The sequence below is a fragment of the Haliaeetus leucocephalus genome, unplaced genomic scaffold (assembly GCF_000737465.1).
Source record: "Haliaeetus leucocephalus isolate CR32 unplaced genomic scaffold, Haliaeetus_leucocephalus-4.0 Scaffold251, whole genome shotgun sequence".
NCBI classification, from domain to species: Eukaryota; Metazoa; Chordata; class Aves; order Accipitriformes; family Accipitridae; genus Haliaeetus; species Haliaeetus leucocephalus.
Window position 1 is genome coordinate 7645122 of NW_010972687.1, and position 18496 is coordinate 7663617.

Below are 18496 nucleotides of genomic sequence, written 5' to 3' on the forward strand. Positions count from 1 at the left end.
TACCAGCCAAGCAATTGGATACTATTCGTTAATAAAACCATGTGTAATTTGAGAGAAAAACTGATCCACAGCCAGATGAACAACAAGGAGATGAGTGAACTGCTTTAACAAGACGTAGGTCTCTTATTAAAGAAGGTGCTAAGAACAAAATTTTCAACCATCTTTAAATATTTACTGTTATGTTCTAAAAGGTTAACATTTCCAAAAAAAGGATTATTTTCAAATATATATGAGGGAATACAAAGCTGTGGGATATGCTTACATAGATATTTTTCTACCCTTGGTAAACTGCAGTGCAAGACATTAATGAAAGTCTGACACCTGGATAAAGATCTGATTTGTTGGCCTGATAAATAGATGACATCAAAAATCTAAACTTTCGATGTTAGTTTTTGAAGAAGTTCATTCAGCAGCTTCACAGTCCTTTGGTTTTCTTCTCCATTGTGTTTAATTCTGTATGCACTACGGATGAGAAGGCTACAAACTTCTTTGCTTCTATCAGTTGTCTCAGTAATCTGTAGGGAAACAGAGAAGATGGGAAATAATGCAATTAAGTTGCTAAGTACTAAGAATTCTCTGTTAATATTTGCAACAAAACTACAGATTTGTCCCTCACCACTGAACACGTGAAATGCTCTAAGTTCAAAAGCAACTTCTGCCCAAGGCATGTCTTTTCATACATCTTGTAGGAACTAAGCAACTTTGAGATTTCTACTGTTCTCTCAAATTTAAGCAAAACAAATCAAGAGGTCAAAATGTTTTTAAAGGAAACACAGATGGACAGTGTAACCATTTAGATGTCATCTCCTTAGAAAACAACTATAAGCACCTGGAGGTTTTGGGTGAGTTTGGGGAGACAATTCAAAAGTAAAAATAAATCCCTCCCCCCAAAGATGAGAAAGTACCAGGAAAAGACTCTAAGTTGCAATTTTCACAGATCAGGAAGAACTTTATTCCACTGCTGTATTAATTCCAAAGTTTACTATGCTAACCAGAACCACTGCCATGCATCCCATTTGGTTCCACACCATTCTGCCTTTCATATATTGTCTTCAAGCCTTTCCAAATCACATGGAGAGCCTAGTTACACATTAATGATTACACAGATACAGTCAAAATTAATGATACCGACATACTCAGGCCTACAACAGCTCCTGACCACCCTCCACTGGGGAATACTCAAGAGTTTTGAAAGTTAGTGATGTTGCTTTCTATAAAGAAACAAGAAATTTGCTTTGGTCTTCCTGAAGAGGTTTAAAGTAGCAGACTAGTATATTACAGCATCACTGCTCAACTGCCACACTCCTCAAAAGAGAAACTAAAACCAGCAGCCTGTAAAAATACATTCAACCCCCCCTATTTTTATCATTACATTCTTATGCTAAGAAGAAATTGATCATTTGTGAACTTACACCTAAATTCTAGAAATATCTTAGCCCTTCTTAAACAGAAAAATGATATGTATGTTTAGTCAGCCAGAAAGAATAACCACCAAAATATTTTTCTAGTTCCCTGCATCATAAAATCAGACTCCCTATACAGGCCAGATACCCTATACAGATGGAAGAGCACACTGCTGCTCAAAGGAAAAACTTCTGAAGTGCTAAAACCACACACTGGCCCTAGACCTGCTTGCACAGGAGGCTTGTACTTCTTAAAAGAGTATGGGTTTATAGTTAGAGAGGAATAAATTCCTAATCTCATACTAAGATAGCACTAATTATCTTGAGAGGCACAAACACATTTTACTGTTTGCACAAATATACCTGAAGGCTCTGGGATACTGTGATAGCAAGATACTGTGGCATACTTCCAACATTACTCCTCTTCAGCTTTTTTCACACCCTAAGTGACACTCTCTCAGGTCTTCTTTTTTTCTCTCCATTATCACACCATTTTCCTCTCTGGCACCTCATCAATGCTAACACTTAATAACCAGCTGTTTTACATAATGGAAAACAGAAGACAGTTCCATCATCTCTGCAGCAGCTGGATAATTAAGGCAGTGATTTATAACTGGGAAAAGCAATATGTTTGCACATGCTATCTATGCCAGGTGTAAATGAACTGTAGGTATCCCTTAACTGCAAGCTACTACTACAATTATTTCTGCAGCTGTATAGTCAGGACAGCAACCTTTTCAGTGAGATCTTGTCAAGAAGTGTCAGGAAGGAAAATACTTGACTGTAGCTGAAATAGATATGTAGCAGGCTAGGTACAGTTGCTGTGGTCATGATCTTTAATTCTCTGTTATGTGTTTTCTTTATTAAGAAGAAGGAACTTAAATCAAAAATAGTAAAAAAAATATGTATTTTACTTAAACTGAAAAAAAGGAAGAAACACTTACATGGTAAATAAATTCCTGGGCAATCATATGTCCACCAGAAGAAAAGAGCAAAAAGTTGGTAAGAAGGTGTGTTATAAGATGCTGGTTACAACACTGCTCTATATCCATTATACTGTGTACAGCAGCCTCCAGATCTTTGACAGAAAGGACTGTACAGCTGAAGAGCAGCATTAGATGGTTGTAGACTGCTTGAGCTTCTACCTGTAGGAAACAATTTCAAAGGATGCAGGATCAGAGAAGAGCAAAGGTCATACCTATGGTATTTTTCCTTTGGATTTATTCACTAACAGGAAACTGAATCCTTGGCAGAAACTACCCAAACGTGAAAAGAGTTTGAATTTAAACAGCAGGAAGAACAGGGAAGGAAGGGCTGTACACATTTCTTTTACACTGATTCACACACACAGAGGTGGACAGAATGGATTTTTTAACTTTCTTTGGTCTTTCAAAGTAAGCAGGCAGGGCATCAAGCCAGGATTTGACCTTTTTTAATAATAAAAGGAAATGGAGAAAGTCCCTCAGCAGAACATGGTCAGATTTTTGCATTGTGGGAAAAAGAACAGAGGCTCCTCAAGGGCTCATTTCTGTATTGCTGCTACAAATCAGTTAAATCCCCATGCAACCTGACCTTGGCTGATAAAATGTTCTGGTAAGAATGCAGTTTTTTCCTTCTTCCTGTGTTGTTTGCAACTTACATTTTTACCTTTTGAGTTAGCCAATAAAAACTAATTTTTACTGGGACTAGAAAACCGAATGGAAAAAGAACTATAAGCAACTATTGCAAAAAAAATCCTAACAATAATTCTGTTCACTATATTAAAAATAAACCAAACAAACTGGTAGAAAAAAACCTAGTAAGTGCAGGAACAATGGAAAAATATACCATTGCAGACCCAAAAGAAAAGGACACCCATTTCTCAGCCATGTTCATGAGGACAATTTGTTTCAGTCATTTACCTGACGTTGCTTTTCTCATCCCTGCCCTATTAACAATTCCATACGAAATAGTTGGAAAAAGCTGCTATTCTTGAATTATGTTCACAGTTACATGTGAGGCAACAAATGATACCAGAACCTCAAGAAAGGTAACTGGAATTCTTCAAGGTTCTTTATCCCTCTGTGCATCCTTTTCTTTCTGTGCCTTCATCCCGTGTGCCAGAGACCAGAGATTGATAGTAGCAGGCTCTGCTCCATCAGCTCACGTACCCTGGGAGACTGATTCTTACTGCCAAAGTTACTGTGACCAACCTCCAAGTTTTGTTCCTCCAATATTTCAGAGTCTAAAGGTATGAAAGGACTCCAACAAATGAATAAATATTGAGGAGCAGAATATTCAGTCCTGCACATATGAGTGAAAACTAGTGAACAGCAAAAAGTATCCTTTTTCTTCTTTAAATCATTTTAACCCTATGTATTCCACTCCTGCTGATATATAAGCTGCTACCTAAAATAAGTAGCAGGAAGTCAAAACCTTAAGTCATGAGTGCACACCTTTCCACGCAAAAATATGCTGAATGAAAAGTCCTCCAGCTTGGCATCTGCCAGAAATTCCCATCCCATCTTAATCCTTAACTGGTGAAAGGTACAGGGGTTGAGGATGAAACCACTCCATTTGAAAGAGCTGAGAGCTAACCTGCCAAAGGACAAATTAAAAGAAAAAGCAAATGTCTAAAGGCAGAAGTTTTACATGAACTGTGGGAATGCTTCTGAAGTAGCCTGACCTGTGGAAGAAAAATGTCTTACTTGAAGTAACTAAAGAAAAGAATCATAATGAGCTGGAATATTAGACCTCTGGGAACAGATGAGTAACTGCGTGGGCTGTCAGTGGAAAAGCTTTTTTTCTCACTAAAGTTTGTCATACATTATGACCGAATAACAAACTGATAGAATAGGGCGGACACAGGGAGATGATTTTATATATGGGACAACGTGATTTCATTCTGTGGTGCTGGAGTTAGAACAAAGTTCCATACATAAATCTGCACCTATAGTTCTTCAGTTTCATTCACTTGTGTTTATTGCTTGGGTATTGCCTTCTTTCCCCAAATTGCATTCTAAACCCAACCCTGGTTTCTTTAGTTGACTGTAGCTCTAACCTAACTCTGCTCAGCCAACATCCCACTGCCACTCCTAGATTGTAAGAAATTAAGGAGAAAAAAAATTTAAAAGTGATTGCGATGTGAGCTTGCATTTGTAGTGCCATCTGGGTGGCGGGAGAGGAAGGGATGGAAATAAAGTATTGCAGAACACACTGTTGTACATGGACTAGTAGGTGTAAAATGGAAGCGTGATGTTTTACTAGCATGGTGTACTGAGCTGCATTTTTAAATCAAACAGAATCTGTTTTCAAATTAAGGAAAAGTAGAGATGCTGCAGCCAAATTTTGAACCTGGGCTTTGCAGATCAGATTGCTTGGGCTAGTTCAATCTTGCATAATAGGTCTAAATTAAAGGCTTTCATGTATTTGCATGCATACACAGACACACAGACTCTTCATGCAGTACAGGGCGTGAGGTTAGAATACTGCTTCCTTCTGTTAGAAACCTAGCATATGGGAATATAACGTACTTGTTACTATCTCATACATGCCAAAATTCAGTAAAGATACAGAAGAGAAATCAGAATAGAAGGGCAAGTTAAGGATTCAGGGCTGTGTCTGATTAAGTATCTTTACTGCTCCGACTGCTGTTGTGATTTTTCTTGTGTTTCCTTCTCAGAAGATGCCATAACACAGGAATGCTAAATTCTGCCACACAGTGATTTAAAAAATACCATCCCTAGAGCAGTTTTACTCGTGATTAAAAGCACCCCAGTTACCCAAAAGAAAGCCAGGAAGGTGCCAATCTATATAATATACTTTAAAAAGAGGAAGAGTGTTTTCTAAATGTCACCAAGAAAATCCACAAAAATTATCCTTCAACTTCTCTACTGCAACACAATTCCCAAGAGACCTTGTAAAGCCAATACCTACTCCAGTGTAGATCTTTCATTTTTCTGGTACACACTGTTTGTTTTATAGCATTAAGATATAAGTGGACTATTGACTGCTTATTGCTGCTTACTATTGCTACATTACCCACCATTGTTTGAGTCCTTTGTTGATTTTCATTCTGAGGACAGTAGTAAAATGCTAGCAGCCACAGCAAAGCATCTGGTTCTACAGCAGCCTTCAGTAATTGTTCTGCTGCAATATCCAGCCATTCTCCAAAACGAGCAATCAAAAACCAGATTTCAAAAAGGTCAGCAAGAGAACTGGGAAATAACAAAGATACAATTAAGTATTTCTTGTTATTTAATATTTTTACATGTCTTAAGTTAACTGCAAAGGGTGCTGGCATGAAAATAAAAATCCTTAAACTACTCGTCAACAGATAATGCATTACCTGCTAAGCATATAGCCATGTACTACTCTATTATATGCAGTCATGGTCAAATGAGACACACCCAGTGCTACTAACAGATTAATTTTGCAGAATTAATTAACAGCAGAACAGACTATCCATAACACAAGGTTCTAATAAACTGTGACAAAATACTAGGTATTAAAATATCCATCATAAAATTAAACCTTATCATTTATACTCTCCAGCTGAAGGATTTTCAAAACTTTAAATCGTATCTCGAGTGTTATATTCTAACATACTGTTGCCTTACATTGTCTTCCAGTTTCTCTCTGTTGCTTTCCAGGGTTATTTTGTGGTGTTTGGTAATTCGGGAGGCACATGTTTTTTGGTAATTCATGAAGAATTACATTTAGATGGACTAAATATAAAGTTTTCAAGGATATTCACCTCCTGACTTAAAATTTAAGTCCTCTTTAATTAAAAATGTGAAGGTATTTACAGCTGGGTTACTGCAGTAAGAAAAAGAAAGGTAAGAATGGACCACAGCTCATGTCTACACTTTCTCACATGTAGTCTTCTAAAGTTAAGACTAAAGAAAAGAGAAATAATGGAGAAATGCAAACTAATGGTAGGTGTCTCCAAAGCAAAAAGTCAAACTGAGGGTGGAAGGAAGGACAGACAGAAGGACAGCTGGAAGGAGATTAAGAACCAGGAACAATTATTCCTACTAAGTTTGGCAAAAGTTTGAAGAATTAGAGGTTTTTCTTATGGTTTATTCCTGGGGACTCCAAGAGCTGCTGTGCCAATCTTCCCATGAAACTCCAAGAGATCTTAGAAATTTCAGGAGTTGATGACGTTGTCTGATACCATCACATCAGCTGGGCAACGTGACAAGGTCATAGTTGGAATAAACTCCTTTATCTTTAAGACTTTCTGAAGAAGTGGAAGGCACAGTTTTATGGATGAAGGTGTAGTGTGTGCAGATAGTATTCTATCTCTGGAGTATACTGGTGACTGATGTTGTCTACAGGTGTCGCAGAAGTTACTGATTCTGTAAATGATATTGTCTATATGCCACAGAATCTCAGGGTCTCAAAATCCTATTCATAGGACACAAATCCACCACAACAGTATTTTTGGATAAGTGTGACCACTGACATCAGACATAAGAGGTTGACATAGAGTCATAGAAAGAAAATAGAGTACTGAGGTGACTGCTATAAAAGTCACCATTGTTGATATTCCACACCTTTTGGAGGGGCAGCAGCATGGCTCAGACTGCAGGGAACTAGCGATGTGTGACAACATCTGAGACTAAAATTCTTTAGCTAAAGGAACAGGATCAGCAGTGGTAAAGTCTTTGAAGATACTAGAATCTGGAAATGCAACATTAAAAACCTTTGAAAAAAACAAACAAATGTGATAGTGATCTAGGACAACAGCCCTCCCCTCAGCAAAATAATCTGCTTATCTGACCATAAGTCAATGCTGTGACAATGTAAGTGGATAGGCTAGCTTTGAAACCCAGTGATTTACAATCAAAGATGGAATTTAATTAAAAGTTAATTACTGAGAACAGATAACTATACTTAGGGAAATATTGACAGTATTTATGACTGGAAGTGTTCATAGCTCAAAGGGTAAATACAAGTCCTTAAACTTTAAGCATTAAACTAATTTTAACAGATACTTAGCAGAACAGAATTTAATGCTTGCCTAGAGAGCCTAGGAACCACTGCACTTACAACTCACCATAACTCTCCTGTACCATCACAGTGCATGGTTCGGAGTTGTGTACCCTCCACTTCTGTCCTTGCTGCTGCTTCTGCCTGCTCTGTAGTGGCACCTATGTCAAGTGCTCCACTATCATTGCCAAAAGTGGCCCTTTACTTTTTCTGGGACTTTCCCCCACAAAATGTACATCAGTTGATTTCTGGTTTAAAATGTCACATAACATTTACTGTTCACAGAGATGACTACATATAATAATAAATAACGGCACAGAAGCAATCTGTTGATTAGAAGTACACAGAAAGCACCTTGCTGTAAAACTTCCATTTGGTGTAAAATTAAACCATTGATAAACAAGCTATATAAACAGAGAGCACTGACTATAAGAAGCAAGAGGATATGCTGTATGGTAGTATTTTTTGCTCCTCTGTTAATCTTATTAAGTAGAAAGGATGCAGAATCAGGAATAAAGCAGTAAAAGAAAATTGAATACAGTTTCCTCATGGATATTAGTATTTAAAAACTTCAGCCAGATCTATTTTCTTTGTAACTGAGAGTGATTAGGTAGGAAACATAATTGTTGCATGAGTTCTAAAGGAAGTAAGAGGATATTCTGGCAAGTACAATACTATTCAAACTAGTGTACTATCAAAGCAAAGGGGGAAAAAGACAATATAAGCCAAGAAGGAGCTAGGCAACAAAAGGAGAACAGACATGCTTCTATTATTGTAACCTATTATGATGGATGATACTTGTTTTATTTGTTTGTTCTAAGTTTGAGTTATGTGTTTTCTTTAAGAAGCCAGGGTCAGCTACTGGTCACTCTCCAGGGATGGAAAGGGTTGACAGACTTCAGGGATGAACAGGCGAGACATAGCATTGAACTGCAGGTCATACAGAAAGTGAGAAGTTGCAGCAGACAGCTTGGCCTCAGAAAGAACAGCAAAAAGCTTTTTTCTGCCACTCAACAACAAAAATAAAAGCCTCCATGAGTTAACCGAAACCAAGCATGGAGACAAGTAGCTGTCTTCCAAGACACAGGGACAGCTGTTTATCTTGTCTTGCAAGTCTACCCGGCCTAGATGTTCTATGTTTCTCCTGAAATATTTCAGGTTTTAAATCAAAACTAAATTGGTTTCTTTGAATTTAAAAGCTGTTCAATGTTCTTTGGAAAGCTCACTCTCAGAGCAGATCTAACCAGACTTATATCCAAGCTCTAGCTGAGTCAGGTCTCATCACACACCCGATAAGAAAAAATTACAGGGCAGCAACAGATGGAGATGTATCTTTTTTTGTTCTTTTCATATAGTCCTAAAGCATCTACTACCAAAGCAGAACTCATGTAGACAAACACTACCATTCATTACAGCAACTCTTCAGACAAAAAAAAGCTAAGGGCACAGGTCAGAAACATGAGGTGTCAGCTCAAAGGATAGTATAACAAACAACAATACTGCAGTCTAGCAGTCATACCTTTATGAAAAAAATCAAGAAGTTTGAAGTTTGGATGTTTGCACAAGCCTGCAGGAAGCCAATACAAGGTCCTTCATAAAACAGTACTGTTCACAACAGGCTCTTTCCAATACTGGCTGCTTTTCGGGTTGGAAGAGTTCTCTTGTTATTCAATCCAGAATCAGTTTTAAAAGTTTTGGGGGAGAAATGGGAGAGTGGGGAAGTAAGCATTTCTGTTATACAGCTAGCTGTTTGCTAAAATGAAAGGAACAACAAGCTTTTGTTTAATTAGAGGCTTACTGGTCAGGTCTATAGGTGCTACAATGTCCAGGTTCAGTGAGTAATCTAAGTCCTATTCTTTAAAACAAAGTTCTGTTTAGAGAATAATAAGAAAATGACGAAATGTAGCTACTAAAAACTTCAAATGACATGGCTTTTCACAAAGTACCATATGCAAAAAAGGACAAAAGGTTAGAAAATATAATAGTGCTTACCTAATGTTTGTATCTTCTACTAATGCTTTGAGCATATCCGAAATGTGTTTCAAGTGTTGAGACCAGTGTGTAGTTGGCAGTTCTGAGGAGGCAGGATGAAAATAAAACTCTTAAAATTCTAGTCTGTCCAACTAGAACAGAACAGTGAAATTAACCATATTAAGCTAGCATTAAAATTTGTGCAACTTGATTCAGTTATCACAAAGCATTTAAAATTTAATTTTAAAATTTCCAAATTTTCAACAATACCTATTACTGTGTTTCTTAGAGCAATTCATTGACAAAGCCATGTGAGAATTACACCTAGGAATATTCAAACGAGGCTGATGTACCCTTGTGTAAATGCTACCTCAATATTAACATATCATCACTGGAGTAACATTGTCAGAGGCTTTTGTACTGAGCTGAAATTATTGCTCATGAAAAACTGTACCATATTGATAAGTGGTTTCTTTATCTATAAAAATGGGAAACCTGAAAAAAAATATTAGGTTTGCAATCTAAAATATCAGCAGAACTCAAGCTTCAGAGACAAACAGCAAGGCTATTTCTTGTAATATACATATGAAAATTTTCATAATGATAATTACTATAATTGTAAGATAAGAGTACTTAGTATTTTTACAATCTCAGTAACTTGTCTTCATTGCAACAAAATTATGCACTCTGTCATTCACTTCTGGTTTAGTTTTCTTTAAAGTTACATCTGTATTATTGCTACATAAGAATTAGATGTTCCTGCAAAAAAATACATTAAAAGAATATTACTAAAATTGCTAAGTCAACACACCTTATTTAGGAAATGGCATAATTTCGTCTTCATCCCTTTTAAAGTTATTTTAAGACATATACAGATCATGCAGGTTGGCTAACATTGCAAATATTTCATGAAGAAACTTACCAAAAGGACGTCTGACTAAAGCTGTTAGAAGAGGCTGGTGATGGTAAGGGAAGTAGGCCTTCAGTGGAAACTTACGCTAAGATACAAAATCATTATTTTAAGAGCTTTCTGGTCAGTTTTCAAAACAAACACACAGTGAACAATCTCAACTAAGGTAGTAACTAACAATACAAACTGAAGCAAGAGAACAGAAAAGTAACTCTACACTTAATTTTAGGATTTTGCATAAAGAAAGAAGGAGCCTATTTAGGAAAAGCTTGCTTAGAAAAAGTAATTATTTATGGATTTTTAAAGTACATGCATTAAAAAAGAATCAGAGTATGAAGAAAATGACATCTTAATGTTCTTGGGCTTTTTCCCTGTAATGACAAAAGTCTTTACTCTTAATATGCAGAGGTTAAAAGAGACACTAATTGGTTTAATTTCATTTTCCAGTGTAAACAGATTCACAGATTATATTAAATAAAGAACTAATAACACCTACAAAATCTGAGGGTGTGATTTAGATTATTGCCTTCTGTTCAAAAATGGAAACCTGAAATTCTTAGTATCTGATTCAGCACAAGGTAGGGTAGTCATAAGTTACAGACTTGTCCTCTATTTATCTGGGTACATGTGATTTGTATTCTGTGAACAATGCTGCTTGAGTAATTGAGACCAACAGCAGCGTACCTTTAATTTTTTGTTCTACAAACATCGACTACAGGCACGTCTAATATGTAGCATGCATATGCAAGTGCAATATGAACTCCCTCTGAGGTGGATTGAAAACCAGCTGAATGGCCGAGCCCAGAGGGTGGTCATCATTGACACAAAGTCTAGCTGGAGGCCAGTAACTAGTGGTGTACCCCAGGGGTCAATACTGGGTCCAGTCCTGTTTAACATCTTGATTCACGATCTGGATGATGAGGCAGAGCGTCCCCTCAGCAAGTTTGCTGATGACACAAAACTGGGAGGAGTGGCTGACATGCCAGAGGGTCGCGCCGCCACCCAGAGGAACCCTGACAGGCTGGAGAACTGGGCTGACAGAAGCCTCGTGAAGTTCAAGGAGGAGAACTGTAAAGTCCTGCACGTGGGAAGGAAAAATCCCAGGCACCAGTACAGGCTGGGAGCCAACCAGTTGGAAAGCAGTTTTGCAGAAAAGGACCTGGGAGTCCTGGTGGACACCAAGTTGCATGTGAGGCAGCAATGTGCCCTTGCGCCAAAGGCAGTGAATGGTATCTTGAGCTGCACTAGGCAAAGGATTGTCAACAGGTCAAGGAAGGTGATGCTTCTCCTCTCCTCAGCACTGGTGAGCAGCCACTCCAGCAGCCAAACCTGGAGTACTACGTCTGGTTCTAGGCTCCTTAGTACAAGAGAGACATGGACATACTGGAGACAGCTCAATAAAGGGCCACAAGGATGATTAAGGGACTGGGGCATCTCTCCTATGAGAAAAGGCTGAGAGGGCCTGGAGAAGAGAAGGCTCAAGGGGGAATCTTATCAATGTATATAAATACTTGAAGGGAGGGTGCAAAGAAGACAGAGCTAGGCTCTCTTCAGTGGTGCCCAGTGACAGGACCAGAGGCAATGGGCACAAACTGAAACACGGGAGGTTCCCTCTGAATATCAGAAAACACTTTTTTTTTTTTTTTTTACTGTGAGGGTGACTGAGCACTGGCACAGGTTGCTCAGAGGGGTTGTAGAGTTTCAGTCCTTGGAGATATTCAAAAGCCAACTGGACATGGTCCAGGGCAATTGATTCTAGGTGGCCCTGCTTGAGCTGGGGGGTTGGACAAGATGACATTCAGAGGTCCCTTCCAACCTCAACCACTCTGATTCTGTCATTTCAGTCTTCATGTCTCCACACCAATGACCTTAGAACTCTTCTGTCTTCTTCTTGAGGAATAAGAGACTATTTAGCAAATGGATCATCTCTTGAAACACAGACTGGGAATACAGTCTCTATAAAATGTGATAAATTTCTAAAGCTGATGAAGACCATATTTAGTAACTCATTTCTTTTGGGATGTACATGCATGCTTCTTATAAACAAATGGAATGACACATCCTCTCTCTACTAATTTTTTTTGTTCTGTAAACAACAGTTAATTGAAATTACTGCACACTAATACATACAGTGTTTTCAGACAGTCTATCACTGGTATGGTAAGACTCTAAAAGTCTACTTGCCAAGTGGAATTAGGTTAATTAAAAATTAATAATCCCCATACTAAAGTATGCATGTAGCCAATTAGCTTGCACCAAAAATCCCCATGAAAGGGCAGCCCTTGACACAGTCAGTAGTAGCCAAGACAACCCACAGCATGAGTTAAATATGAAAACAGTATTGTAAAGTAAGTGAAAACCAGTTTTCAGCATACTGTTTAAGCAAAGCAAAAAATGTTTGCTTCCTATCATACAAACACAGTATTTTTAGGCAGCTATTTCCTTACATAAGCCATCACAAAGTGCAAAACAAGGTACAAAGAGGTGGAACGAGTTTGGATGTGGCTGGTTATAATAATTGCCATGATGTGTAACAGGAATAAAAGTTGAGCACTGGCTTAAAATACTTATCCAGCTATTTAAAACAAAATTCCCAGGTGAAAACCACTGACAATTCTGAAATGATCAAGGGAAAACAATCCCAGAGAAAATTATAATTTCCATCAAATAAAAACATGACTTTAAGTTCATAAATTTATAAGCAACATGACCCAAATATCTTTAGGTCAGCTTTCACTACCATCACAAACTTGAAGAAAATCTGCTTGTACAAAACATGGAAAGGATTATCCCACAGTGATCTTAATACACCCATTCTTAAATTTCTTACTCTATGACTACATAAATGGTCTTTTTTCCTAAGTAGGTTTAAACCCCATGTTCCATTTATACATTTTTCAGTCTCCCAAAGCACAGAGGAAACAATACTACTCCTAAACCCTGTAGCACTGTTCTTTCACACTCGTCAGCTTTTTTTCTGCCAAACCTTGTTCTCTCTAAACGGTCGACAAAGTTACAAAAAAAGACAGCTATTTCTGACAGCTGCCACACTGCAATAAAGAATCATTCTCCTCCTACCTTGCAAATCTGTGCAACTGCCAGCCATGACCTGGTTCTTTTGAAAATCTTGTGGACACATCTGTTTGCCTAGCATTTTTTCAATTACCTGTACTATAAATTCCTAAGGTCTCAGATGACCCAGCTAAAACCCTCTTCATCCTCTGTCATTAATGGTTTTACCATTCCTCTTGTGAAATGCTAATGGAACACATTATGTCCTGTCAAGGGCATCCAGATACAACAAAGATGGGTGCCTTATGAATATATGTAATATTGTTATGACAAAAAAATACAATCTGATAGATTTAAACAAAGTTTAGGAAGCAGTCTGTGCCTGCTTTTTTGTATGCCAACTGTTAGTTAACGTTATGGTTGATTTGTAAACTGTGAAACAAGGGATTTTAAATTCTAATGTTGAAGATAATACCTTAATTAGAGCCCCATGAATTAACCTGTATACAAGTTAAATAGAGGAAACTTAACATTTAAAACCACTTCAAAAAAGCAGGCAATAGTCTGTGTCACAATGCCAGCAGGTGAAGGGCTTCCACCCTGAAACAAATGCATCACCTGCATGAAAAGATTACCTCTTGTGTGTCTGATGGGTGTGGAATCTTTACTTGCATTCTCCACCCAGTCACCTCCACCTGGGGCTACCCAGTGCACTGCTGCCATGCAGCCAGGGTGGCATAAAATTAACATGCACAGCACCTATATATTAAGCAAGACAGCTGCAGTTTCATCCCTAATTCATATTGCCTGAAGCTAGAAGACAGATTCAGCAACACCGCTAATTAAAGGCTAGTATGTCACAAGTTCCAAGAAGTCCCAAAATTTTCCTAACTACCATCTCCCCAAAAAGACACAAAAATCAAAGGAACTGGAAAACTTCTTAAGTCTAAAGTGAAAGCTATTAAATGACAGGATACTTTCCAAACTTATACCATATGAATTGGAGTTAAACAACCAAACAAAAAGGTCAGGATGTGAAATGACAGTGTGACTTGAGAACCTGAAAAAAAGTTTGCAACCTATGAACAAGACTTTTTCATATCTCCAGTCTGAAATTTAAAAATGAGAAACTGATCCTGCTCTTGTTTAAATTAATACATGCAAAAGTAATTCTACTTAATTCAGTTCAGTAAGACCTGTATAAAAATCTGTGCAGAAGAAGAGTCACTAGGCTGGGAAATTTGAAACTTTAGACTGAGAAAAAATTCAGAGTGGCCACTGTTTAAGACCAGAAACTGAAAGCAGTATGTATTCTGTGTCTTCTACCTTCTGAACAGACAAATCTGACTATTTGGTATCCTACTTATTATTATTTGGGGGAATGGGGTTACTATCTCTTTTTCATTTATTATCAGAAACCCTGCTACTGCAAAAGACAAATGCATCTAAAGTTTTTCGTCCTTTCTATCAAAAATGGATGATCATGACCATGTTCATTATACAGGCAGAAACTTCAGCACCAGGGAACTGCCCCTTTGAAAATCACAGTTCAGGTTGCAGGATTACTCCAGGGTAAAGTCAGGTAAATTGCTCTTACATATTGGTTTTACACTATGATTGTATTCACAGGTGAAAATGTTTGAACTGAACTTTGGCATGTATATAACAGCTCTAGAGAGATGCTATTATTTAGCTCATTATATTCAGTCACCATTCTTAACTGTACAATTGTTCTTTTCTTATGAAATTTCATATCTTCTCACTGAAAAGAAACATTAAGAAATCGATCTTGACTAACCTTGTTTTCATTCTGATGAGCCTGAAGGAAGAGCTGTGTAAACACCTGTATTATGGTCATAACTTCTGGAGTTCCATCAGTTTCCAGCAGTGCATTCCTAAGCAGTGAAAAGTTAGATTACAACAGATCAGATAATTAGTCTGGCTGTCACACCACTGTTAACTGAAATGAAGAAAAAAAAGGTACATTTGTTGTACGATGTAGATTCAAGCTGTGTCTGAGCTCATTATGCCTGTGTGGAAACTGACAGAAATGCTAACTTTGCAGGCTTTTAAAATTTTATTTTTACTTTAAAAAAACATATGCAACTCCTACAAATAAACTAGATTTAGTAAGTATATACCATCTACATGCAGACACACATAATTCAACCTACCAATAGGGGGAAAAAAGTATAAAATTAAAAAAGAGACTACAACAACTTTATTAGGCAAATTTGGCACCTGAACAGACTTACTGGGTTCAGAGCTACTATTCACATGCCTACAGTTAAGCATACTTTAGTGCTTTGTGGGACTGCATCCCATAGGCCATCTCAAATCAGAGAGAAAGTATAATCTAGTACAATCTCCTGGGATATGGTGCCTGGAGGAAAAGAAGGAAAAAAATCCCAACATCTTGACTGTTAAATATAATACTCCTACTGGAGCCAGGGAAACAAACAAAAGTTGTTGCTCAAATTTAAAAGTTACATATTTAAAAAACTACACAAGGAGACTGAACTTAAATATTAAATAATACAGCTGCTGTTCAATCGCTGTGACACCTTAGTGATCACTAAGAAATGAATCAGCAGCACAAAGAGAAATGAGTGTATACCAAAGGCGTAGTTTAGATCAGTAATTGCTACAGATTTAATTAGGAACCAATGCATTTCAATGTGCTTTCAACAGTGAAATCATAAAATCCACTCTGGAGGTTCAGGAAAGTGAATGCTTTAACTGGCCTTCCATAGGGCATAATGTAACCTTGAGCAAATGGAGCAGAAAAACACATGGGCAACAAAGTGTAATTTTCATTATCTTATTTGAAAGACATATCATAGTAAGGAGAAAATATGTTCAAAAGTAAGCTGCCTTTAGATATAAGTTTTTTATTACAGAATTGTTTCATTCTTTCCGTAATGATCTAAAAGATAAGAACAGCTAACATATTACTGTAACAGAGAAACTTCACAAAACTACAAGCAAATATAATCACTAATATAAACACAAGAAATAGTACACAGAAAATCAGGACAGTCTAGGTGTATGGACTTCTGTATAGCCGCACATAGCAACAAAATAAGTTTCCACTTGGGAAGTATACAAGTTCGTATCCCTGAGATAAAACAATTTAGCACAATCAACCTCAGTAAAAAGCATGCAAATAGCAGGAAAAGTTATTCCTGAAAGAGACACAATGCTTAGATCTGTACTTCTAACAGAATATTAACTCCCAAAATAAAAGGAATTTTGTGCCAGCTGTAGAAACATAGCACAATTTCCAAGCAATGAAGTCCAAGTTCTTTATCAGCAGCTCTCTAAAATCTCATATGTGACTAAATCTGGAACAGCATCTTAATGTCTGCACACCACTTGATAATAGTTGGAAGGATGTCAGAGAAATACAACAAAAATGAACACAAAGCTGCAGAAACCAACTGGTCTACAAAAGCCAGCTAACATACACAGTTTCACGTAATACCAAGAGGACCTGAAACACAGTACTTTAAAATATATCAATGGTTTAATACCAACAATGTAGAGGAACAAGCGTACTAAGTAGAAACAATTGAAAGCAAACAAGGGAACAGAAATGTAGGCTGAGCAACAGGAAAACACGATGAATTTCTAAGACGATTTGGAACATTATTACAAGTGCAAAGTTTTATTAGGAAACATCCTGCTGGACAAAGTCCTGCATTGTCTAAGAAACTGCATTTCATCCATTTCTACTGTCTACCAAATGGAAAGAGTGCAAAATAGTTATGTAGGTCTCAACTATTCAGAAAATGCTAGCTGTGCTCAGACACTGGACCACAGCAAAGGAAAGGACTGCCATGCCAATAGCTGCCAAGTGGTTCCACTCTCACCATACACACAGTTTCTACAGCGAAGACTCTTCTATTAGTGCCTGCACTAACCTAAACGTGCAAAGAAACACACAAATGCCCCCAAACATGCACACCTGGGAGCCCTTTTTTCTTAAGAAGGAAAACACTTGATGAACAAAGGATGTTATTCACTAAATACATTACTGTTGTATCGAAACTTTAATACTGATAACCCCAGCAGCAGATCTACTTAAAAGGAATGATAAAATAGTAAGTCAAGTGAAGTGAAGAGAAAAAGCCACTGAAAACTGAGTACAAAGGACTGGAAGCCCCCATGTGGTAAGAAGTATATATTGCTTCAAAATAATGCATTCTAACCCAAAGTCATTATTAACAGGCAGATCAATACTTTAATGCCATCGAGAGCATATCTGATATAAATCCTGAAGACTATTAACATAATGTAAAAGAGGCTACACTGGTAAGTGCAAATGTTTTAGCTAAATTCCATCTTGATGCTGGCATGGGCCAAGCCATTTCAGCATTTATAATTTTCACCTCAAAATCATATTTCAACCACAAATCTCTACTGAAGTACAGAATAACTTATAAATTTTAAAGGCTAAAATACAAGGTAGTCAACTGTATCAATTATTATTATAATGTAACTTTTATGTAAAGTTCACAAGATTTTTAACATTTTTCATTATTTGCATTATATTACACAGAAAGGGACACTAAGGCATACAGGTAAAGAAAAAGACATCCTGAAATTATGGTACATCCCAGATTATAATACTCCTTCGTCTCATGATGAAAACCTCAATGTTTAAGCTGATCATTTGAAATGCTTCCCACTATAATTTCAAAACTTACTTGAAAATTTCATTAACAATTCTGAAAATGGCAGGATGGCTTGCAGCTTGTGGCTGTTGATAAACAAATGAAAGAAAATTAGTCATTAATCAGAAACAACTCAAACAACTGCCACCATATAATTTACAGCTTAACTCAAGGGTGTTATTACACTGCAATTATTAAAATGTAAATCTCAGATCAACTCTTACTAAACCCTCAGATTTTCTCAGGATTAGGTTCTTCAAAATGACTTGTCAAAGTCAATGAAGGAGATCCACAGTGATACCAAGCGGGCTAAACAGCTGATAAATGCAAACACCTGGGATCCCAAACTGTTTATGACAATGATAACTATATATACTAAAGGAGACAGATAGAAAGAACAGGTTGTTGCATGCAGTTGCTAGAGGCAAGAGACAGGGAGCAGATTTACAAAAAGCTTTTCTCTCCTCTTCACAGACAATCCCTTTTGGATGTGCTTTGAGATTCTTGCAACATCTTCAAAATTAAATTCCAGAAATTAAAATTATCACCTT

At 37.2% G+C, this 18496-nt stretch overlaps 1 protein-coding gene across 1 annotated transcript in view; it reads right to left on the reverse strand.

Annotated features, from left to right (window-relative positions):
* Window positions 1-371: 371 nt before the first annotated feature.
* Window positions 372-18496, reverse strand: part of FANCC (Fanconi anemia, complementation group C) — a 66831-nt gene continuing 48706 nt past the window's right edge. Inside the window, exons 8-14 of the mRNA XM_010568671.1 lie at window positions 17979-18031; window positions 15068-15164; window positions 10270-10345; window positions 9369-9450; window positions 5428-5599; window positions 2348-2548; window positions 372-515 (exon numbers count right to left, since the gene is read on the reverse strand). Of these exons, the coding sequence (XP_010566973.1) occupies window positions 372-515; window positions 2348-2548; window positions 5428-5599; window positions 9369-9450; window positions 10270-10345; window positions 15068-15164; window positions 17979-18031 (825 nt within the window). The remainder of the gene's footprint in view (window positions 516-2347; window positions 2549-5427; window positions 5600-9368; window positions 9451-10269; window positions 10346-15067; window positions 15165-17978; window positions 18032-18496) is intronic.